Source organism: Pelophylax lessonae (genome assembly GCF_965119305.1).
Source record: "Pelophylax lessonae genome assembly, contig: HAP1_SCAFFOLD_1033, whole genome shotgun sequence".
Lineage (NCBI taxonomy): Eukaryota > Metazoa > Chordata > Amphibia > Anura > Ranidae > Pelophylax > Pelophylax lessonae.
Genome location: NW_028119331.1, coordinates 1 through 24,821, shown reverse-complemented (window position 1 = coordinate 24,821; position 24,821 = coordinate 1). Strand labels below are relative to the sequence as shown.

The 24,821-nt window shown below is 40.1% G+C and overlaps 1 protein-coding gene across 1 annotated transcript; it reads left to right on the top strand.

The window, feature by feature from the left end:
- On the top strand, nucleotides 1-21,172 carry LOC309544111 (golgin subfamily A member 4-like; the record flags this gene model as incomplete). Its single annotated transcript, XM_082276492.1, has 5 exons — nucleotides 1-179; nucleotides 318-449; nucleotides 6,694-6,849; nucleotides 13,218-17,101; nucleotides 21,051-21,172. Coding segments are annotated over 5 exons (4,473 nt in total), but the record flags the coding sequence as incomplete, so codon positions are not given.
- Nucleotides 21,173-24,821: the final 3,649 nt, after the last annotated feature.

Below are 24,821 nucleotides of genomic sequence, written 5' to 3'. Positions count from 1 at the left end.
CTTTTGAGCAACTGGAAAAGGCTGTAGCTGCAACACAGAATACAGAGGAGGCTCAGAAAATGGGTAAACAGCAAATGGACGAACAGATTAAAGCCATTGAAAAAGCCAGTGAAGAAGAGAGAGTGAATCTTCAAAAGGAACTCAGTCGTGTCAAGCAAGAGGTGGTGGACATTATGAAGGTAATGTTTTTTTATTTCCCTAACGGAGAATTTCAGAAAAGATATAAACTTTCACCCTACAGAAACTGTGATGACCTGCACTTGATATTCCTCTTTTTTTTTTTTTTATTGTAATCTGTAACAATTTTTTTTGTGTAGAAAACCTGTGATGGACGTATCCTTGACCTGGAAAAATCTCATGCAGAAAGCCTGTTGAATAAAGAGCAGGAACACAAGGAAACGTTGAGAATTCTGGAAGAGGGGTTTCAAGAAAAATTGAAAGCAGCTGTTGTAAGTACACCTATGTTTATGCTAAGCATTAATGGCCTTCATATAACTTTTACAAGCATGATCAGACCTATTTTTTTACCTGATACCCACTGAATCTTGGTTAATAGTTTATGAAGGCAAAAACAAAACAAATTTAAGTACATCTCCATGTACAAGCTATGTTTCGCGCCAAATGTTGTCCTTTTTTTTGTTCTGTGCTGATAGATAGGCTTTTCAAGTCGCAGTATGTTGCCCATCTGTTCAAGCCACATTCTGTGTGTGGGTGGTTCAGGTGCGATCCAGTGTACTAACAAAAGTCTGCGTGCCTGAAATAGGGCTCTCGCCACCGCCTTCCTCAGACATCTGTCCTGAGTTACCGTGTCGAGTATACCCAATATACAATGTTTGGGATCCAAAGGGACCACTATACCTAGAGCATTATTTACCGTGGCCACTACCCTGGACCAATATCGGTGCAACTTGGGGCATCTCCACAGCAAGTGAGTAAGGTTGCCTGTCTCCCCCCCCACATTTACAGCATAGCGCGTCTGGTTGTAGACCCATCAAGTGTAGTTTGATAAGAGTGTAGTGAACCCTAAGAAGAATATAAAGTTGAGAAACTCTCTGGGAAATATTTTACGAGCATATCCTGACCGCCTCCAATGCCTCCTCCCACTGTTCACCCGGAATCTCACCCACATCCCTTTTTTTTTCATTTATCACACGAATTGGGAAATTTCTCCACGTATGGCCCCCTAAAGGATAGCATAGCAACCCAGTATAAACCCTTTAGTTGCTGCTGTATAAGGGCAAATACCGGCGTAGAGGAAAGCTCAATGCCTTCCAGCGCCGTCTGGGCCTTCACTGCATGCTGCAATTGTAAATAGTAAAATTTCATTTTTAAGGGGACATTAAATCTGGACTGTAGTTGGGCAAAATACAAAACTTTGCCCCCTTGAAAGATGTGATGGAGATGCGTCACCCCCACAGCCCGCCATCTGGCCGCACATTGTAGTTTAAGTATATATATATATCGGACTAAACCTAGTGAAGCCAGACACCTTCTGCAATTGCTTGGTTTTATCCCATATTTTCTGAACAAGTCGTTATGTAGTTAAAGGTTTATTTGGCTTGGCAAACAGCTGAGCCTCCAGGCCCTCCTCTAGAGAGGTCGAACCACTATATAGAAGCATAATACATAGTGCTGAGGTTAACGGTCCAGCCGTCAACCCCCCCACCAGGTGTTGTAGCTGTGAAGCTAGCAATGTAGTACAGCCAGCCCCCCCCCCCCCCCCCAAAAAAAAACTTGGATTTTTGAAGTTGTTCTAACTTTACCCTAGGTACGCTTCCTGGCCAAAGTAGATCCCTGAAAATGGAGTTAACCGTCCGGAATATTTTCAATGGTATCACCACCAGGGAGTTATGCAGGCAATAAAGCAACTGAGGCATGAGAATCATTTTAACCAAATTTGCATGCCCAGCAACAGAGAGCCACAACTTCTTCCAAATCTTAACCCTATCCTTAAATTTCACCAGCAACGGCAGGACATTAAGTCTACAGAAGTCCAGCGGCACTGGCGAAATCACCACCCCTAAATACTTAAATGAGGGCACAACTGGAACAGGGCAGAAGCTTCCAACCAACGGGTCCACCACCCCTTCCAGTGGCAGCAGGGCAGACTTGGTCCAACTAATTGTTAGCCCAGAACACCTCCCAAATTTTGTGTTAGTGTGGTCATGGTTTCTCTGTGCGAGGAATCAGAGTCCCCTAGAAGTAAAAGCATATCGTCCGCATACAATAGAATTTTCTCCTGTAAAGCGCCATAGTGGAACCCCACTATCCGGTCATTATTTCAGATACAGACAGCCAATGGCTCAATCGCCAGAGCAAACAGTAGTGGGGAGAGGGGGCACCCTTGTCTAGTACCCCTTTCCAGCTGGAAACTATTAGACTGCCTCCCTCCTTCTCTAGACGCCCAAGGGTCACTATATAACAGGCGTATCCAAGATATAAACCTGGGACTAAAACCAAACCCCCGCAGGACTGCCCACAAGTATTCCCACTCTACACTGTCAAATGCCTTGTTGGCATCCAAAGACAGTAGAACCCTCCGCCCCCCATTGTCCGCTCTAGTCTGCATAGCAACATATAACCTCCGCAGGTCGACAGCAGTAGATTTATTGGGCATAAAACCTGCCTGATCCTCATGCACAATATTACTCACTACTCGGTTCAATCTCCTGGCGATAATTTTGGCCAGAAGCTTGACGTCTGTCTGCAAGAGAGAGATAGGGCGGTAAGAATTAGGTATAGTCGCCGGCTTATGCGGCTTAAGTAACAATACAATGCTGGCTCTAGACATAGATTCAGGCAACTGCTGACTGTACCTAGCTTAATTGAAAACCTCCAATAGTTTGGGCAATAGTGACTCAGAATAGGTTTGATAAACCTCCATTGGCAGCCCATCATCCCCCGGAGCCTTGTAGTTGGGAAACAAACCGATCGCCTCCCCGCAGCTCCTCCTAAGTGAGAGGAGCCTCCAATTGCAGCATCTGTGTTTCAGTAAGCTGGGGCAGGGGTATGTTTTCTAAATAGGCATGAAGTTCCTCGGGTGTATAAGACACCCGGTAGGCATACAAATCAGCGAAAAATCTAACCAATTCCTGCATAACCCTGTCCTGGGAGTTAACCATTTTACCATTCGAGAGTTTCAAAGCTTCAATAGCTGGAACTGACGGGCGTACATTGACAATTTTGGCTAAGAGGCGGCCAGTCTGTTTCCCCTCCTCATAGAATGTCACCTTGGAAAAAAATTGCTTCCTTTCTGCTTTTAAGTTAATTTCCTTGGTCAGAGCATCCTGGGCAGCAAGCCAGGCCTCCCTAGTAGCATCCCCAGGGTCAGCCACATACTCCTCCAACTCCCGCCTGGTCAGCTGTTCCTCCAATGCCCTTGCACGAGATTTAATTTGGTCTATGGCAGAAATAAAGATTCCCAGAAGGAAGCACTTGAAAGCATCCCAACTAAGCAACCCATCCCCATAAGGGGCATTATCTATAAAAAATTGATCAACTTGAGACTGGATGTCTGCAGTGGATGGGATCAAATTTAACCAAAAGGTGTTCAAACGCCACATGGCCTTCAGTAAATTAATTTGCACTCTGGCCGTAACCCTCAGTATTAATGGTGAGTGGTCAGACACCCCCTTTGCGCATAGTCCACATCACGCACCAGGGCAAGTGCGGACCCAGAGCCCAGGCACAAATATATATGAGAAAGGGAGGTGTGCGTTTTTAGAATAGCACGAAAATTGAGTAACATTGGGAAATTTTGTGCACCAGAAGTCAACCCAACCCACTTCCATGATAAAGTGCGAGAGGGCTGTGCCACTGGACAAGGGCGAAGCCAGTGCAAGGGGATGCCTATCCAATTTGGGATCTATAATACCATTAAAGTCCCCTAGGACAAACGGGGGCATCCGGTTTCGTTAGCACATAAGCCATTAGTTCCTGCAGCACCACAGAGAACGGAGGAGGAATATATACCATCGCCAATATGCAAGTTACAGTAAACAATTTACAATGCAAAAAAAACACATCTCCCCTCGGGGTCCACATGTGTATGAAACTCCTGAAAATCCAGGGACCGGTGCACCAGCACCCTCACCCCCCCTAGAGTGGGAGGTGTGAGTAGAGTGGTACGCCCAGCCCACCCAGGAGTACCGCAGGCATGTCACTGAGTCCCCCGTAAGGTGCGTCTCTTGTAGCCCAACAATAGCAGGCTGGTATTTGCGAAGAGTGGTCACCTCCCCCACCTATAGCTGGTCTTAACAGTAAGGAGCACTGGAAGGGCAAAAGCAGATCAAAAAAGCAAGGGGATTTCCAGTCACTACTTACCAACCAGCCAGCGACCAACCGAATTAACCTGTCTAACAATATGCGTTAAAAGCAGGGGTTTAGTTGCACACATTTGCAAATACATGCGTAAGCTTTGAGGACTGATCTGCTACAGTTGTGGATCCTGCCATTTCAGTTTTCAAACACCTTACAGTTCCTATTGAGGATGTTCTCTCCCTTAATGATACTGATACTGTTAGGTGTTCTGAAGCCCTTTAAAAGGGCTTATTTGGCCCTGCCGCCGGCTCCTGCTGCCATGTCTATTTGCCAGAATGTAGACATCTGGTCAAGATGCATGAGCAGAGATCAAGAACCTGTCTTTGAAGACTGTCTCGTAGAGCAATTACACCTGATGCCTTCAGCCCTATTGTTTTGTCTTGATGCTGTTGAGAATGCCTTTGACACATCTAAAGAATCTCTCCAGTCTCTGTGCATGTGCGCAGACTTTTTTGGCTAAAAGCTTGGTCTGTTAAACATGCTTGTAAAAATGTCTTCTACACATGCCATTTGATGGTGAACACTTCTGTGGGGAATGCTTTGACAAATTCTTCAAGAAAGTAACTAGGGGGAAAAGGTACTCTTACCCAAAAAGAAAAAGTGTATATCTCCTGCTTCTGTGGCTTCTACCTCTACTCAAAGAAAGAAAGAAATCTTTCCATTCTGCCAGAAGTCAACGTCTGAAGCAAAATATAACACTTCCTTTCATCACCAGCCCTGGCCCACCAACCCCTTGAAGCCTTCCCAGAAGCACTCCTCACAATGAAGGGACACTCCCACTCTTTGGAGTGGTAGGATGTCTGTTAGCATTTGCACCATTATAGATCTGAGATGTTCCAGACCTCTGGATCCAATCTGTCATTTCAAAAGAGTACAAAATTCAGTTTTTGTTCCTGCTCCCTCCGTACTTTTTATCTTCTTTGCACCAACTTAGGGCACAAGGGGTGGTTGTACCAGTTCCCTAAGAACAATGATTTTAAGGTTTCTACTCAAACATATTCAAATTCCTCAAACCAAATAGAGCCATCTGCCCAACTCTAGACTTATAGACTTAAAACATCTAAACAGATTTCATCATGTTTTAATATTCCAGATGGAATCTAGAACATGAAATCAAGGGGAATTTCTGTCATCAGTTGATATACAAGGTGCCTATCTCCAATCACACCAACACTTCCTCCTTTTGGTTGAGGGAGGCCAGCACTTCCAGTTTGGTTCCTTCAAACCTTGGCTAAATAATTAACTTTCCAAAATCTTCTCTCTAGCCCTCACATTCTCTGGAGTACCTGGGTCTTGGACACAGCCTAAGCTAGAATCTTCCTCCCTCAGTGTTTGATTGCTTTCCTAAGGTCCAGCTCTTGGACCCTCCGTTCAAAACTAAACCCCTCAATTTGCTGTTGTGCGAGAGCTCTGGGTCTCATGGTGGCCTCCTTGGAGGTGATCCAGTTTCACTCTAGACACCTTCAGTCCAACATCCTCAAGACATGGAAAAAGTAGATCCAAACCTTGGATCTCCCAGCGTTTTTGCCCAGTCATGCAAAGATCTCCCTGGCATAGTGGATTTCCAATTCTGTAATAGATTTGGAAAAATCATTCCATCAAAGGATTTGGAGCATGGTATTAACAGATGTCAATCTGACAGACTGGGGCAGACAGCTCCCTGACTGTCCAGGGGACATGGTCCCCAGAAGACTGAAAACTATCCATCAACATTCTAGAGCTGAGAACTATCATATTGTCTAGAACTGAGAACCAATAACAGCAAGTAACATTAGGGAAAAGGTTCCCTTATTTCCCATCAGAGCCTTTTCCACCAGGGCTGTTGGTGTCTCCTAAGCCTTTCCGTATCAAGCATCAGTATCCCAGGTTTGCAAGGCTTCCATCTGGCCTTCTGATCCCATGTTTTCCAAGTTCTACCAGGTGGATGTTCAGGCCTCAGCTGAGCTTCACCTGCAAGTTACTTCAAGCCATTATCAGAGTATTTTACTTCTTTAAATCGTTGTATTTTTTGGGGGTCTGTTGGCAGTTCCAGGTAGCTATGTTGTTGCCCACACCTCAGTTTTAATGCTTTGGTATTTCCCATTGTCTATAAATGCCAGTTCTGTCCTATCAATAATGATAATAGAACATTTGACTTGTCTGTCACTCTTTATTATATTAATATTATGAAACTTAGGAGAAAGGCACTGGCAAATAGTATCCAGTCTCCTCATAGATCTCCCCTGGGTTAAAGGTGACATTCATCAGTCTCCTTCTTCCAGAATATTGCAAACGTTTACCAAGAGTAGTGCTATTATTTTATATTTTTGCTTTGTTTGAATAGCGTTACAATTTTTTTGTTTTTTTACTTACCGTCCTTGTTGCACATTGCAGGCAAAGATTCAGGGAGAGCATTTACTTTCTCTTCAAGAAAAAGAGCAACAAGCATTACTTGCTTTGGAGGAGATGGAGCTTCAAAAAAAAGCAATTCAGACTCAGACTGAAAGTCAGCTTCAGGAAATGCAGCAAGAGCTTGAAGAATGTAGAACGGTATGCTATTTATTATTCCTTGTTCATTGGAAATGCTAACAGTCTACTTGGATGATTACCTTTTGTATTGTTGAGTGTAATAGCTTTTCAGAAAAAAAAGGAGTTGCAGTTGTTGGTCAGCTACAAGCAGGAAATTGTTGGTTAACTGACTTTAGGATGAAAACAAACTATATTTACTTAGTTATACGAGCACTGCAGCATTTAATGAAACTACTTGGTTTTGCTCATAATAAATTTATTCAGAAAGTGTCCTCTTTAATTATGGGTATTTTTATTTTTTAATAAATATACATTTATTTGTTTTGTATATTTTTGAGTAAAAAGTCTTCATATTTTGCTTCAAAGATTCAAACATGCACATTTGTTCATGTTTTATATGCTGAGTGCGGGCTCCTAGGTACGGGAGGTCCTCAGGGTTCAAACAGGAGATTCTGAGCTGATTCCACTGTAGTCTTTGGCTGTCAAATGTGTCTGTCTTCTAAGCGCAGAGCAGCCTAACTAAAAGCTGTATCCCAAGTTTAAGCTCAGGAAATTGTGATACAGGTAACTGAGGAAGAACGGTATTGGGGGTTATACTTATACCTGTTTATGGTTCCCAAACCAAATTAGAAGGTCAAGCCTATCCTGGACCTCAAATTATTATACCCTTTTCTGAAGGCCACAGAAAGTTCTCAATGGAATCTGTGCAGTAGTTTAGATGTTGTAGGGATATCAAAGATGTGTACTTAGACATTCTACTCTTTCCTTCACAGCAACATTTCCTTCGTTCTGTAGTGGAGAATAACCATTTTCAATTTGTGGCCTTTCAGATTAGCCATGGCTCCCAAGTCTTAACAAAAGTTTTGGCTGCAGTGTTGGCCTTGTTGCAGTCAAAAGGCGTTCATGTCCTAGAATGCCTACATGATCCACTATCGAGAAGAGAAGGGGGAAACAGGTTTGAATCCACAACCTGCAGAAGTTGTTTTTTTAAACTATTTCAGCATCTATAATATCTGAGATTGCTGCTAAATATGATCCAAAACAAGGTGCCATGTGGTACATTACAAATCCCGAACATCCATGAATGTCCCGGGCATCATGGTAGCCTCCTTTTGAGGTCGTCTCATATGCTTAGTGCCATTCCAGACCCCCTGCAGTATAACATTCTGTTAGCCTGGAATAGGTCAAACCCTTCTCTAGATTATCGTATGTGCCTGTCATTCGGGGCAAGGAATTCCTTGATGTGAGTGTCAGAAGAGTTCAGGGAGATCTGTCATTGCTGGGGACTCCAGACGTGGACCTCCTGGAATCCAGGTTTAACAGGAAACTGGACACCATCCTTGTCAAGCTGCTGTACATGTTTCTCAGTAATCTACTTCTTTGGGAGCTTAAGAGAGTATAGCATTTTTCTTTGTATAAATTACAACAAGTTACTTTGAAACTGTGCAGTGTCACATAAGCAAAAAAAAAAAAAGAAAAACGTTTCTAGGCAGGTGTAGGAGCATGACAAAGAAGACGGACTGGCAAGACCAACTTCTCTATTCAATCTATTACTAATGGTATATGTCTATGGACTCCATTTACAGCACGATACATACTATAGATGGATGTGGGTGTCAAACTGGCTAGACAAATATTTTTAGTTTCCAAACTATTAGAAACCCTAGATCTTATAGATGGTGTATGCACTCCAAAGAATATGTCCAACATACGCAGTTACCATAGCCCATTTCCTAGACTCTTTACATTTTCAATAGCTCACACATATAGGGCATCCACAATGCCACAGATCAGCGTATCTTCCCGGCTTGAACATTACCAATAAACCAGAATCCTCTTCAACACCCAGCAAGTCTGGAGATCATCAACTTTGTGCTCAGAACAAGAGACTCTCTAGCAATGGCAGTAGATGCATTGGTGACTGTGTGGGATCAATTCTGATTCCCCCACTTCAATTGCTACCTCATCAACTTCACAGTTTGAGGTAGAAAGGACTACAGTGATTCTGGTGGCCCCAAATTGACTAAAAAGAGCATTTCTTGTATGTTGGTGGACCAGCCCTGACCTCTTTTGGATCGTCCAGACCATAGGGTTCAGTTTACCACCCTTGGTATTTGTAAGTAGTAAAATCATTTTGCTTTAGGTAGTTTATAGTCTGAGTGTAGAGTAGGAAGCATCTTAGGGCCACACAGTCAGGAGAGAATGCATATCCATGAGTTTTAGGTCTATCCCAAATTAATTTTAGCAGATGTTATTGTTGATAGTCCCATTGAACCGGGGACCCTGATAGGCAAAACCCTGAACAGATACATAAGTTCTGTTAAGTCATATTAATTTCTGCAATGCAGCCTAGCCAAAGGAGTAGGTAACCCTTCCAGGCCTGCAAGAACTTTTTGAATCTGTTAAGAAACAGTGGATAGTTAGCGGCATATAATGAGTGAAAGGAGGGTTTGAAATAGATTCCCAAATACAAGAGATGTTTGAACTCCCAGTGGTAGGGAAAGGTGCTTTGTAACAAAGCCACATGAGCTTATGGTAGCAAAACTTTTAGTATTTGGGCTGGAAGTGCTGCTAAATTATCTCAGTATTATTGTCCGATTGGGGAGCATGATAATGGGATTAGTGATAAATAACACAGTCGTCTGCAAAAGACGTATGGTGAGGCTGGTGATGTCTGGGTGGGTCCTAATAAGTTGTGCTAATTCCTTAATGGCTAGTGCAAAGTGTAGGGGAGAGAGGAGTCATCCATGTATAGTGCCCCTGAAGATGGAGATGGTTGCAGACTTACAACCTGCATATTTTATGGAGGCCATGGAAAAGAGTAGAGGGCTACTTTCCTATTGCAAATTTGTGTGGCAAACCCCACTTCTGTAAGACTTGATATAAGTACGGCCAGGAAAGGTGATAGATGTTAGTGATAGACGAATGATAACATTATTAGGGGCATTTTACAACATTGTGCAGCTTCAGTCAAAAGAATGGCTTGGGATACATTGTCTCCTTTAGGCGTCGGGGTATAAAGTCAACTTGATTTTTTTTGGATTAGTTGGTCAGTCCCTAAAATAAAGCCTTTCAGCCAGGACTTTCACCAGCAATTTAAAATTTGTCTAAGTATCATTCTTGTAGATCTTTGGAATCATACAAACTAGAGCTGCACAATTAATCGTTAAAAAATCGCAATCTCGATTCAACCCGCCTCACGATCTTAATCCGACATTTCCACGATTATGTAATAAGTGCTAAGCAGTTCTCTGCACACAGCTGTCAAAAAAAAAAGCAGCTGGCTTTATCACAACATTGCTTTATAACAACATTGCTCAGCGCTGAGATAAAAAGAAACCTTGTGTCATTTGGTTCTTTTAAAGATCAAAGGGATGAACTTTGGTCTGCAAATGAGGTCAGTTTAACACAGACTAAGCCTTTTCTGACACTTGTTGCTTACAAGTAAAAATTAGTATTTTTTGCCAGAAAATTACTTAGAACCCCCAAACATTTATATATATATATATATATATATATATATATATATATATATATATATATATATATATATATATATATATATATATATATAATTTTTTTTTTAGTAGAGACCCTAGAGAATAAAATGGTGGTCATTGCAATATTTTATGTCACACTGTATTTGCGTAGCGGTCTTTCAAACGCAGTTTTTGGGGAAAAAAAAAATAACAAAGTTAGCCCAATTTTGTTTGTATAAAGTGAAAGATGATGCTTCTCTGAGAATCATGATCTTTTTTTCTAAGCAAAAAAAAAAAGTCATGATTCTAATTTTATCCAGAATCGTGCAGCTCTAATACAAACCGAAAGCAGTAGTGATTTTGGACAAAATCAATGGTCATGTCTTAAATCGTTAAAGGCTGCCACCAAAAAAGGGCAAAGTAAGTCAGCATATTTAATATAGTATGTTGAAGTGTACCTATCCAGACCTGGTATTTTATTAGACTTGATGGCTGATAATACCTCAGATACAGCTATAGGTTGCTTTAAGGCTTCCTAAAATACATATTGCATGTGTGGTAATTTAAGAGGAAAGCAGAGCATCTGCTTGTGCAGGTTCACAGAGCTCATCAGCTAATTAAAGTTTGCGAGATGTTAGCAAATTCTGCAACTATCTTTGCTGGATCACTAGAAAGTGCTCCTGTAGGGAGGCATAGTGATTTGTAACTTAGGTCTATGCGTTGCCGCTGGTTTGCCAAGAGCATATCTTGTTTATTCCCCTTTCAATAGAACTTGTGCATTGTTTGGCGCAGTTGTTTCCCAGATTGTTGTACTAGTAAGAGATTATGCTCACGAGTGGCCCAGTCTACATCTAGATAATTGCATGTAGTTGGGGCTCTTTTTAGGGCTTTCGCCTTCTCTTGGAAGTCATCTTCCAGCTGTTGAAGGTGATTCACGCATTTCTGTTTTAAGGGGCGAAACCAGTTTAATACAGTCACCCCCAATCACCACCTTATTTATGGGCCTCCCACAGTGTCAATGGGAAGATTGTTTGATGTTATTTTCAAGGTATTCCATAATTAAATAATGGATATAGGCTCTTGAGGATTTGTCCGACAATAGAGAATCAATAGGAGTCCAGTTATGCTCAGCAGGGGCTGCCCATAGAGATGAAAGAGTGAGGGTTACTGAACTGACTTTTTTTGCTGCACCCCCAGATCAGACAGGCTCGATCTGTTGGCATGTCTTGGGAGTTTCAACACCAGGCATTTGTTGCACAGATTTTTAGCTTCAGATGTAATTTAACTAGTTAAAAAATGTAAAGTGGTTTTAAACACAAAACCAAAAATTTAATATATTGTAGCTTACCAGTCCTTAGATGAGGTGGCTGCATTCATTTTCAATTTTTAGCCTTTTTTTTAGACTCTGTTTTCACCTGGTGATCTGGCTAGTAACACACCTCCTGTAGAATGTCCCCAATCTGGATGTAGTAGCAAAGGGGCTCCTTTGGACAGCAGCATTGTCAGTCTGGAGACAAGGGGACAGGGGAATTTTAGATGGACTAGCAGATTTAAATGCTCTAACAAATTGAAGCCAAACTCCAGCTCACACTGCATTTACACAATCAGTTACAGCAAACAGATTTTTTTTCTTTTGGATAAAGATTTTACATTAATAAATACAAGCTGATTAGTGTAAGCACCCCTGTCAGTGCTGAATAGTTGGTCTTGTTCTGTTGAAAAACAAGAAATGTACTGGCCAAATCAGCAGGTGAAGATAAAGAAAAAGTCCAAAGTAAAATCAATGCAGTCACCACATCTAAGAATTGGTAAGCTGCAATATAATAAATGTTTGCTCTTGGGTTTAATACTACTTTAAAGCCCAACTGGACAGTTTAAAATGGTTGTAAACCCTAACATATACTCAGGAAAGTGAATAGTGTCAGATGATACACAGAGATCAAACCAATCCTCCTACATAAATTTTACTTGTTTATCTCCTGTCTTCCCCTTTGTACACCCTTTGAAATGTGCAGATCATGTTAAAAGTCTTTCGTCATCCTTCAGCAGTACATAGGGGTGGTCGGGGAGACTGGATATACACTGTGCGAGAGCTGATTGGAGAAAATGGACCCCCCCCCTCTCACCACATAGGCAGATGATCAAAGGAACATGCAGAACTGTATTTTGAATAGACTCCACGCTTATCTCCCTCTAAGCTCCCTCACAAACTTTGGGCTCATGTTATCTCATGTGTCGGTGAACTTGTCAAAAGTGACTCACTGATAACAGAAGATTGAAGCACCAGAGAGAAAAGACACTTAGAGCTATGGAGGGAGAAAAGTATACACTACAGATATGTGCTTAGCTCAAATTTCATGAATGGGGTTTACAACCCCTTTAAAGTAGCGAAATAAAAGGTGTGCAAAGCCTCATAGTTTTTCTTCCTAACCAGAGAAGAAAAGGCTGTCCCCTTCCAACATGCTGTAGAGAAGGATCCTTGTCTTTTTATGACTGCAATATTCTCTCTGCAGAGATCAAATTTCCACCCCACTAAGTCAGAGTTAGAGCTCTCATATCAGCAGGAAGGCCTGAGCTTTGCTGGCTGTAGAGCTAGAATTGTAGTTTAGGAATTATAACGGACCTCTGCATAGAAACCACTGAGCAAGGATACTTCTCTTCAGCATACTGGTGGTAGACCAGATTTTCTTCTCCGAATATTTTACGTCTGTTTTCTAAAGAAAACAAATGGGAAGACATTGCACACCTTTTTGTTTTATTGCACCCAAAATATATTTCGTTGGATTAGTTTAGTTTTCATTTTTTTAAAACCTATTCTAATGCATATTATTCATGCTTTATTATAATGTTTATTGCATGTTGGTTGGAAAAGTATACCGTTTTTACCCTACTACCTATCTATCTTGACAGAGAATACTTGAACTAGAAAGCTTCCTTGCAAAAGCTTCACAAGACAGTGACAACAAGACAGGAGAATTGGCAACACGAATTGAATGTGAAACAAACAAGCACAATGAAGAGAGAAGTACACTTATGGAGCAACACAAAAAAGAACTTGAACTTCGTAGTAAAGAATTTGAAAAGTTATTGAAAGAGAAGCTTGAAAGTATTAAACAAGAACACGAAGCCAGCATTATTGAGATGAAAGAGCAATTTCAGCAAGAACGTGAACTGCAGCTGAAAGAGAAAGAACGAATGTTTCAGGCTCATATCGAAGAAATGAACGAGAAGACCTTGGAGAAACTAGATGTAAAGCAAACAGAGCTGGAAGCCCTTTCATCTGAACTGTCTGAAGCCTTAAAACTTCGTCAGGAGATGGAACAGAAGCTTTCAGCATGTCAGCATAAGATGGATGAGATGAAACAGGATTATGAAGCTAAGCTGAATGAGCTGCAGAAGCAGCATCAAGTGCAAATCGGTACAATTGAAAAGGAAACAGAAATTCTAACCCAAGGGGTAGAAAAAGATTTAAAGGAAGAAATGAATGGTCTTAAACTTTTGTTGCATGGTAAGGAGAAAGAGTTGGACATTATTCAAGCAGAAAAACAGAAACTTAGTGAAACTTTGGAAAAAGCTGAAGCTGAGTGTAAGGCTGTCTCCTCTCAGTTGGATGAATTACAATGCTCACATCTGAAGAAGATGCAGGAAAATGCAGAAGCATTTGAGGCTCGGCTAGCAGAACTGCAAGAGAAGATAGATGCTGTGACCCAGGAGAATGTTCATCTGAAAGATTTGATAAAAGAAAAAGAAACCACATGTAGTAATTTGACTTTACAGTTGAATACTTTTAAGGAGCAGGTGCAGAACCTTTCTTTACAGATTGAAGCGCAAACCATGAACATGAACGACCAAATCAATGCTCTTACATTGCAGTCTGAGACAAAGATAAATGAGTATAAGTGTCAGATTGAAGACTTAAACAGGATTGTTTTTGAAAAGGAGAATGAAAATTTGAAGCTCAAAGAAACGCACGATCAAATTATATTAGAACTGAACCAAAATGTGTCTTCCAAAGAAAAGAAAATGGCATCTTTGCAAGAAGAACACCAAGCAAAAACTAAAACACAAAATAATAAGATCGAAAGAATGAAGCAAAGAATTAAAGAAATTCAGGAGGCCTCCAAGAAGAAATACTTGGAGCTGGAAAGTAAGATGAAAGAGGAACTCGAAAAGAAACAAGTTGAACTCAATAATAAAGAAAAGCAGTTTAATGAGAAAATGCTGGAAATGGCCCAAGCCAGCTCTGAAGGAATTAATGCGACAATGTCTCAGCTGGAGCAAAACCACAAGGAGCAGATACAAAGTATTAGTGAGACTCACCAGCGACTGATGGAGGAGACTATTCAGGGCTGGGAGAAGAAGCTTAGCCTGCATGCAGAAGAACTGAGAGAAAAGCATGAGGTTGAACTTCAGGAAAAAGAGCAAGAGGCAGCAGAAATTAAACAGCAGTTTACTAATTTGAGCAAAGAAAAGGAAGAAGCAGATAAACAGATAGCTGAATTGAAGGAAGAGAAAAATAAAATAAGCATCTCCTTTAATGAATTACAGGGGCTACTTAATAAGGCATCTGCTCAGGTTTTAGTTTTAACAAATAGTGAAAATAACTTGAAATCTCAGCTTGAAATGTTGCAAAATAAATATACTACCTTGGTGGATGAAAAGATGGTGCTTGAAGAGCAGCTGAATTTGCTTAGAACAGAGGTAGAAGAGGGAAAAAGCAAAACGAATGAACTGCTTGGTAAATTACAAGAAGCTGAAGAAAAATGTCAGTCAATTGAGGCCTGCCATAATAAAGAAATGGCAGATAAGCTCTTACAAAAAGATTCTCAGTGCAGTCACCTGTTACTTGAACAGGAAAAAAAATTTGAATTGCACTGCAAAGAAATTGTTTCACTGTTAGAATCTTTGACCGCAGCATTCAGTTATAAATATAGTGATCAAATAAGCAGATTGATTCCAAGGATTACACATTGTGAAAATGGAATATTTAAGGTTCAAGGATCTGTGTCAAAACATATGGCTAAGATTCAAGATTTAGAAACTCAGCTTGAACAAATAAATAAAGAATTTTCTTCTGTAAACCTTTCCCTGATCCAGGCTACCCAGCATTTGCAGGAAAAAGAAAATGTGATATTGGTTATAAAGGATGAATTAAATGCTCTTATTGTGGAGAAAGAGATGTTACAAAAAGAAGGAGGAAACCAGCAGAAGGTTGCTGATGAAAACGAATCTTGCATCACAGAGCTAAGAAAACAACTTTCAGAAAACATCAACTCCGTTACATCTCTGACTGCTGCTTTAAAAGAAAAAGATGGAGAGATTAATGAACTTAAGTTAAAACTTGAGAACAGTGTGGATTTAGAAGAAAAGGAGAAGGCCATAGCTTTCCTTACCTTACAGCACAAAGAGAGCCAACAGCACCTTCATAATCAGATCCAAAGTTTAACATCTAAAATTGAGGAAATAAGTAAAGAGAAAACACTCTGTGCCGAAGAAGCTGGCACACTAAAACATAAGTTGGAAGAGTGGAAGAAAAAGGCTGAAGTTAAGTTCACACAAAACCATCAAACAATTAAAGAACTACAAGGAAAATTTGAAATGGTCAATAGGCAACTAACCGAAAAAGACGACCAGCTACACAAGATTACGGAAGACTTGAACAATTATCAGAGTAAGAATGCAGAAGTAAGCAAAAGAGAGACAGAATTAGCCTCAAAGATAGAAAACCAAAGTTCAAGAATTCAAGAAATGAATGCTGAGATTGCCAAACTCACAAATGAAAAGGTTTGTTTAATGCAAGAAATAGATAGGCAGATTGAGAATCAAAGTATAGAGAAGAAAGAATTAAAACTGCAGCTTGAACAGATTCAAACTGTTGCATCAGAAAAAGATAGCTACTCCACAGAAGCTCAACAACAGGTACTCAAACTACACCAGGAAATCTTAAGCTTGAAAGAAGATTTTAGCAAGAGACAGTCTGAGTGGGAAGCATTAAAAGCAGAACTAACAGAAAGTAAAGAGAAAGCACTGAAAGCACTTGAGGAACAGTTGACTGCTGATAGTACTAAAAAGATAGCAGAATTAAAGAAAAAAGCAGAGCAGAAAATTGCTTCAATCAAGAAGCAGCTAACATCTCAGTTGGAAGAGAAGGAAAAATCTAAGCAAGGTCTGGAAATTCAGCTTAATGAGCTAAGAGATCAACTTCAAACAGAATGCCAGCAGGTTCAAGTAGGGTGGCACCAAGAAAAAGGAGAATATGAAAACCGATATTCATTGTTGTTAGAGCAACACAATAGCAAAGAAAGCGAATTAGCAAATGTTAAAAGAGATATAACGTTAAAAGAACAGAGAGTGAAAGAGCTGGAAGACGCTCTGGCGGATGCCAAGAAAAAGCTTTGTGAAACTGAGCAGAGTCTTAAAGAGAGAGAATTATGCATTGTAAATGACTTGGAAGCAGAAAAACTAAAAATTGAGCAGTTGTCTTCCAAGCATCAGGAAGTTTTACTTTCTTTACAGGAAAAATTAACTGACAAAGATTCAGAGCTGAAAGCTTGCATGGACAAATTGGAGGAGAAAACAAAGACATGTGAAGAGTTACAAGTGCTCTTTGATGAAATTCAGTCTCAAGAGAATGCACTAAAGATAAAGCTTCAAGGAGCCGAAGGAGAAGTACAGAAATTCCGCAAGGAAGTAACCAAATTGCAGAAAGACATGCGCACCTTACGAAAGGAACATAATCAAGAGTTAGATTTGGTAAAGAAAGAACTGTTCGAAGAAACCGAGCAAAAAATAAAGTAAGTCTGAAGAATTTAGGTATAGTTCTACTGTGACATTTATTTATTTTTTAAAGATTGTAGATTTTCTTAAGTATGAGTTTAACTTTTGCTCCTCTAGTAAAATTCTACATGTTAAACCCTGTTTGGGGAAGGGTTAGAATCTCATTGGATTAGCATAATATGTTATATTACTGTTTTTCACAATGTATGTTTGTCAGTCTGCCAACTTGGTAAAACGGCAAACTCCATGTGTGACTGATGTTGCAGCAGTTGTTAAGCCTTCAGGCAGTGTAATTGAAGTTATCTAGATTTAGGTGGTTAAAAGGTTAGAAACCTTTTCTAAGGCCTTATTCTCCCACCAGGTCCTTCCTGCCATTGCGACCATGTCCATCTGCCAGACCTTACCTGTGTAGTCCAAGGTTGTGTTCTAGGATCCTGCAACTTTCCTAATAGATCCGTCTGACCTCCAGCAAAAGGAGCCAATGCCTGTGGCCCTACTCTATTGTGTTTTTTGAACAGATGATAATGGGAGTTGTAATTACACCCTTGCTGAAATCCTCTCACCCTCACTGTGAAAATTGTGCACGCTGTCATCTCCTATTTATAACCAGGAATTAATTGACAGCTGAGAAGATCCCTTTCTGACAATGTATAGAATTTAGGAATGCCCATTTATTGTCCTTCATGTAGCGTTGATGAACTAACTTATATTTTGTGCCAAATATCCAGAATGGGCCTACTTTCAGTACCGATGGGAAGGATCCTTGGCTCAAATTTTGGCTTGTTGGAGCTTCAGTGCAAGAAGCACCTCTTGCACTCATGTCCCTGGACAACTGGACAATCAAAATCTCCATCTGATCTGGGAAAGCCCTCTACTCCTAAGACTAAAAAGAATCAATTTCATTAGGTTTAAGACAAAACCTGAAACTCCATTTCTCTAAAGGCTTGGACCCCCCAATGTACTCCAAGTCTGCAAGCAAGTCGCCCTCACCATAACAGGGGTATCCCTATTGTCAGAGTGGAGTAACATCTGTTGGCCATCGCAGCTGACTGTGTGGATTGATTATGGGCATCAATTATATTACTTATTATAATTATGTTATGTATAATGGTCGATTGGAGATTTTTCTAGACCAGTCTCTGTGGACAACCAGGATGCCCACTTTTCTGTAAAAAAACAAAAATAAAATAAAAAAATCCTGCGCTTCTTGTAAATATCAAAACAGCAGCACTCTTAAATCCGAATACAAGAAAAACAGACATTAGCATAAAATGGTAGTGCTGTCCCCTTAAATACTCACAATCCAGTGCACAGATGCTTCGCAAATCTCATGCATAATAAATCATAAATTCATATCAAAGACCATATATGAAAGTGCATCAAAAATAAATAAACTAATCAATAGTGCATATACAGTATATTATAAATAAATCATTAAATACCATTAGTTCATTGCTAACAAGTTTATTCCAAACAGTGATATTGTGAAAAAACCACTGCAAGGCTCCCACACCTCTATGTGCACAGGCGTAGACGTCTACATAATAGGAGGTCATCTAAGCATATGATACAGATAACTGCTCTCCAACGCTGTCACTTTCTCATAGCATCATTTCAATGTTACCGCCATGAAGAAAGAACAAGAACGAGCCACATCTTATAGTGTTGCCATTAAAACAAAACTTGTTCATGAAAGGGTTCTCACAGTATTTAAGACCAAAACAGGCACAAACAGCATTGCCTTGCTCAGGGCAGTGAGTGTGATGTAGTCATGACTAGGCTCAGTCCTATGCATTTTGTTGCCAAAAAGTGTTTTCAGGGGATAGGAGTCTAGCTTGTGATATCTGCCGAAACTTTATACCAACTGCACTAAATATATAAACGAGCACTGTTGCGGACATTGATTCAAACTCACATTTTTCAATTTAATATATGTATTAATAATAAGGGTAATTCATCAAAAGATGCACAGAAGGAGAAAAATAACTTAAAATTAAAAAGATACCAATTCATTTTGCCAATATGTAAATATGCATACAATTACCAGATGAACAGTTGAGATCCCATTCTACATTCGAATTGAACGAAGTGTAGGATCTCATTTCTTAACAAATGCCTACTTACATGTCCCCTTTTTCCCAGCACATCACTGATACCTGCATTGTTTATCATGTCCACTGTAGCTTGAATCTTCACTCCTGTTCTTGCCCTGCTTCCCTCTCAGGGCATCCCCATCGTGGAATATCTGGTCAACTTTTTTTCTGAAGGAATAGTTGACTCAGGCTCTGTCAGTCAAAGTCCAAGTTTCTGTACAAGACCCGACAGAGAACCATGTAATCCAACCATGTATATAAGCCTGATCTTAGCCACAGCCTTGTCCAAAGTTTTTCTTCCACTAGATAAAGTTCTTACTTTCTGCTGCAAAGTTTGGACTCTACAGTGCAGGAGCCAGCCCCATCCTCCTTTTTGCTTGAGGATCTTGAGCCTAATCATGTTTTTCAACGGAGTTCCAAAAACCCAAGACTGTTGGAACTCCGCATTCTACCAGTACGGAACATAAGGAACCATAGACTTCACAAGCAGAAACAGGCTCGCCCCGGTATTGTGGGTCACAAGTTTAACACTGGATTAGAAATATACTTGCTACAGTGTTTGTTCTTTTTCCCACTCCTCAATTGGACTGCTTTTGGACATCCCAGTATACCCGAATACTCATCTTCAGGATCCTGTAATGTGTGATTAAGAAAAATAATTTTTGACTTGTCATAAAGTCCTTTTCTTTGTGTATATTACAGGACACAGGTCCCTCCCTCTTGTTCTTATGATCCAGTACTATTATTACTCCTACTAATTAAACAAAGCCATGAAGGGAGAGAGAGGGGGTTATACTGGGCTGTTCTTATTGTTTTACTGGTGTCTAATCTCCTGAGGTCAGCGCTCTAACCCCATGAAGTCCAAAATCGTATTTGTTATGTGGAATTTTGCAGTACAGGCCTGTGTTTGTCTCAACTCTTACGATCTCCACTGAAGGCTTGTAATTTTGCACTTCAGCCATGTCTGCTGGCTAACTTCCAGCATGGAATGACCTTTTGTCTCATCAGTGGCTTAACTCTTAGGGAAATGGCCTCTATAATCCTCTTGGCTAAGGCTGGTGTCATTAGGTCCACCCTTACTATATCATTGAATAGCATTTTAGCTCTTGGGAGTTTTAGCTCACAAGGGCACATCTACATCAGCAGGAAAACCTGTGTTGAGTGTCCTTGTGATTCTTCCCCCTGGTGACTGCAAAGGAAGAGTTTGTAAAGGTAATTTTTTTTTTTTTTTTTTCCATTAAAAAAGCAGTTTATTCCTACCTCCCTGTGCAACGATATTGCACAGAGTGGCCTCTTATCTCTTCTTTAGTTATCCTCTTCTGGAGCTGTTCTCCTCTTCTTCCTGCAGGTGCCCCCAAAACACATAGTGTTATGGGGGCACCTGTGCGCCGTGCTCCCGAGCCAGGCTGTGTGCGTACATAAACACACAGCATGGTTCGCCCACACCCTCCACTCGCTCCTCACAGGATTTTACTGACAGCAACACTGTTACTGTTTACTGTGAGAGCAGGAAGAGGAGATGCACCTGGGGACAGTGCCTAGGTAGTGGGAGGAGGCAGTTGTGTTTAGGAATTGGGGGAAGTGGTGCGCTTGAGGGGACAGGACATGCATTAGGGTAAAAAAAGCAAATAGCCTTTACAACCACTTTAAGCAGATCCCGTAAAGATGTCCCTGGGTCTAGAAAGTGATAAAGCTTGTGAACACACTAATTTGTTTGAAAAAATATATATTATTGATATATTATTGGAGATAATATTCACAGATTTTTGGGGATGGTTAGATTGGTTTTAGTTAAACATTGCAGTGCAATGGTTTACTTTCTCCTCGTTAATGCCACACGCCATAGCTCTTAACACATTTTTCTTTTGTCTAGACATGAGCAGGAAGATCAAGAATTGAAGCACAATTCCACTTTAAAGCAGTTAATGAGAGAGTTCAATACACAGATGGCACAGAAAGAACGTGAGCTTGAAACTGCTGTTCAGGAGACAATAGGTAAGCATGCATTTTATCCCATGTTCTTTATTACTGGTTGTAGTTCCTATAATTTTTCTTGCTGATTAGCATAATACAAATTTATTTACAAAAACTGATCATCCTGCTAGGGCTGACTTTTGGGTAGCCCACAAATCAGTGCCTTTTAGCTTTATACAGTTTTATTAACTTCTACTGAATGTCAGATTGATGTTCACTGGATATTTTTACATGATGAGAATTTGGATAAGGTCTCATTCACCTGAGGTGTACTATACCATAAGCCTCTGCAGGGCTGTGTTTACCCGCAGAGGGATGCATAGGCATTTTGTGCATCCCCATGCAGGCAGTCCCATTGATGCACAAAAAGCTGCTGTGTCCCAATATGACATCTGGGTGCATGTTCCCGACCACAGACAGTGTTGAGTTTGGAGACACATGCATGCACCCACATGGATATCATATTGGGACATAGCCGGTGTGTCCTTGCAATTGCTGTGTCCCAATTTACATCAATGGGACAGGATGCACGGAACACCTGTGCATTCCCATCTGGGTAAACAGAGCAACACAGCCTTGCACAAGCATACAGTGTAGTAAGTGTAGTAGTATGTGAATGCAGCCTTAAAGTACCATTTCTAAGAGAGTCAAGAAAATCACTGCGCATATGAATACGTTTGTTAGAAGCTCGCCAAATATTACTGTTAGAGCATGGGCAATCTCCACATTTGTGACAGTCTCATGGATCACCGCAACATCTCACACCAAAAGCATTTTTTTTTTAGTTATTTCTTAACAAAAGTTTATGAATGCCTATAGGCCCAGGTCAATTTTAGCATTGTTTTCTTTGTGATGCAGGAGCGCTAAGCCTTATGCAGATGTGTTTTAACACGAAGGGTGGTTTGTGGTCCAACAGCAACTGTTGAATTCTTGCCAACTTGTACAGACTTTTTAAAAGATTTTTATTTTGTAACAGCCAACACGTTTTGGTGGCTCAGAACTCTCCTACCCCTTCTTCCAGGATAAAAACAGGATGATAGGGGCACTTGAATTGCTTTCCAATCCTTGTACCTGCATTAGCCTGTTTTTAGCCCTGATGAAGGGGGAATTCTGTGCCCCCGAAACATGTTGGCTGTTAAAAAATAAAAATCTTTTAAAAAGTCTTTACAAGCTGATGTAGCACTCCCATCCTGCCAAAACTTCAATTTTAGCATTGTTGGCATGCATAGGGTTACCTTGACAATAACTGTATTCTGACCATTTGAAATGAATTGCTGCTCAAGCACTAGCTTTTAGCAGCTTCTAGCTGCATTTAGTGGCATCAAACGTTTTCTCTGCCCAAACTCTGCTGTTCATGAACGCACTGGGTTCTTTTTCCTGCTTTTGGAAAGTCTCTAAAAGCTCCTGCCACAAAACACTTCTAAAAGCCTATGTGTGCATGGACACATAGGCTAACATGCAGGGGAGTTTAAAGGCAGACAAAAAAACGCCTGATGCCCCTAGATGCAGCTGTAAAAATGTCCATGTGGATGAAGCCTCAATGTAAAACTCAAGAAATATCCAAGCATAAACCAGTTTCAAAAGAGGTATAAAGAGATGATTCTTACAAGGTAAAAGAATGAAAGGGTTTAATTATCATTGTGTGTTTACTGTCTGCTTATTTTGTTATTTCGTTTTTTTTTTTTTTTTAAATGTTAGTTTTTTCTGGGTGCATATGTATGTATGTACAGTGGGTAAAATAAGCATTGAACACTCTCACTGAAATTTATTTAATTCTTTGTACAAAATCCTTTGTTGGTAATGACAGCTTCAAGATGCCTGTATGGAGAAACTACACATGCATTACTCAGGTGTGATTTTTGTCCATTCTTCTACACAGACAGTCTTCAAATCTTGAAGGTTCCATGGCCCTCTTCTGTGAACTCTGACCTTTAGTTCTTTCCATAGATTTTTTTTATTGGATTCAAGTCTGATGATTAGCTGGACCATTCTACTAGCTTTATTTTCTTTCTTTAAAAACCAGTTGGGAGTTTTCTTGTCTTTGTGTTTGGGATCATTGCTGAAATGTCAACCCTCATTTCATCTTCATAATCCTAGTAGATGGCAGCAAGTTTTTATGAAGAATGTCTTGGTTTACTTTTGAACGATATGAAATACCGTATGCTAAAAAACAGCCCCACACCATGATGTTCCCACCTCAAAATTTCACTGTTGGTATGGTGTTTTTGGGGTGCTGTGCAGTGCCATTTGACCTTCAAACATTGTGTGTATTATGCCTTTCAAAGAGTTCAATTTTGGTCTCATCTAAAAAGACTGTATATTCTCCCAGTATTCACGGGCTTGTCTAAATGTTGTGGAGCAATCTTTAAACAAGCTTCAAAATGCTTTTTCTTCAGCAATGAAGTCTTGTGTGGTGAGTGTGCATATAGGCCATGGCAGTTGAGTGCATTACTTTTGAAAATTCGTTTTTTTCCTCTATCAAAAATCTTGCAAGGAGCATTTGGTCGTGGCCGGTTAATTGTGAAATGATGTTCTTTCATCTTCCGGATTATGGCCCCAACAGTGCTCACTGGAATATTCAGAAGTTTAAAAATCCTTCTGTAACCAGTGCCATCAGTATGTTTTGCAACGAAAAGGTTGCAAACGTCTTGAGAGAGCTCTTTGCTTTTTACCCATCACGAGATATTTCTTGTGTGACACCTTGGTAATGAGGCACCTTTTTGTAGGCCATCAGTTGAGACTGAACCAGCTGATATTTGCCTTGACAAGGGGCAGGATTGCTTTCTAATTACTGATAGATTTCAGCTGGTGTCTTGGCTTTCCATGCCTTTTTGCACCTCCCTTTCTTTATGTGTTTAATACTTTTTTACCCAGTGTTATTCCATTTTTTTTACACATAACTTAATTTCTGAACTTATTTGTTTTGTTTTCTTTGTACGTATGGATTGCATGGGTTGTTACTGACATGTGGTGAAAATTTCACGTCAATAGCACCTTTAGAATTATATTTACCTAGAAAATAGGGCGCTCAATGCTCATTTTACCCACTGTATATGTATGAATGTATCTATGTTTGTCTGTATGTATGTATGATTGTGTATAGCAAGATTATTAGAAATTAGTATCATATATTAGAATTATTTTTGTATAACTTTATACTGTTGAGAAGCTTTATAAATATTAATTATGGCGACCAGGTGGGATTAAGGCCCCTTCCACACTTGTGCGACCTAAAAGTCACGCGATTTTGCCGCAACTTTTTGCCGTGATTTTGATTTTGAATTATGCCTATGTCTTTGGACCTCAAAACACATCAAAGTCGGACCAAAGTAGTGCAGGGACTACTTTGAAGTCGTTGTGACTTGAAGTCGCACAGATATGAACGGTACTCATTGGAAATCCCTGGAGTACGACTTGTCATGCGACTTTTCAGTCCCAAGTCACACAAGTGTGAAAGGGGCCTAATAAGTTGGTAATTCTTCCCACTCCTTTTTGAATATGTAAACTAAATGATTTTGTTTTGTTTACAGTTTTATGTTTCTTTTTTTTTTTTGGTGTCAATTTTGTTTTTAATGTATGTATGTTTACTTTGCTATTTCTTCTTCATGTTTATATTTTTTTACATGTTTGAAAGAAGCTGATACTACTATAACTATTATTATCGATGATG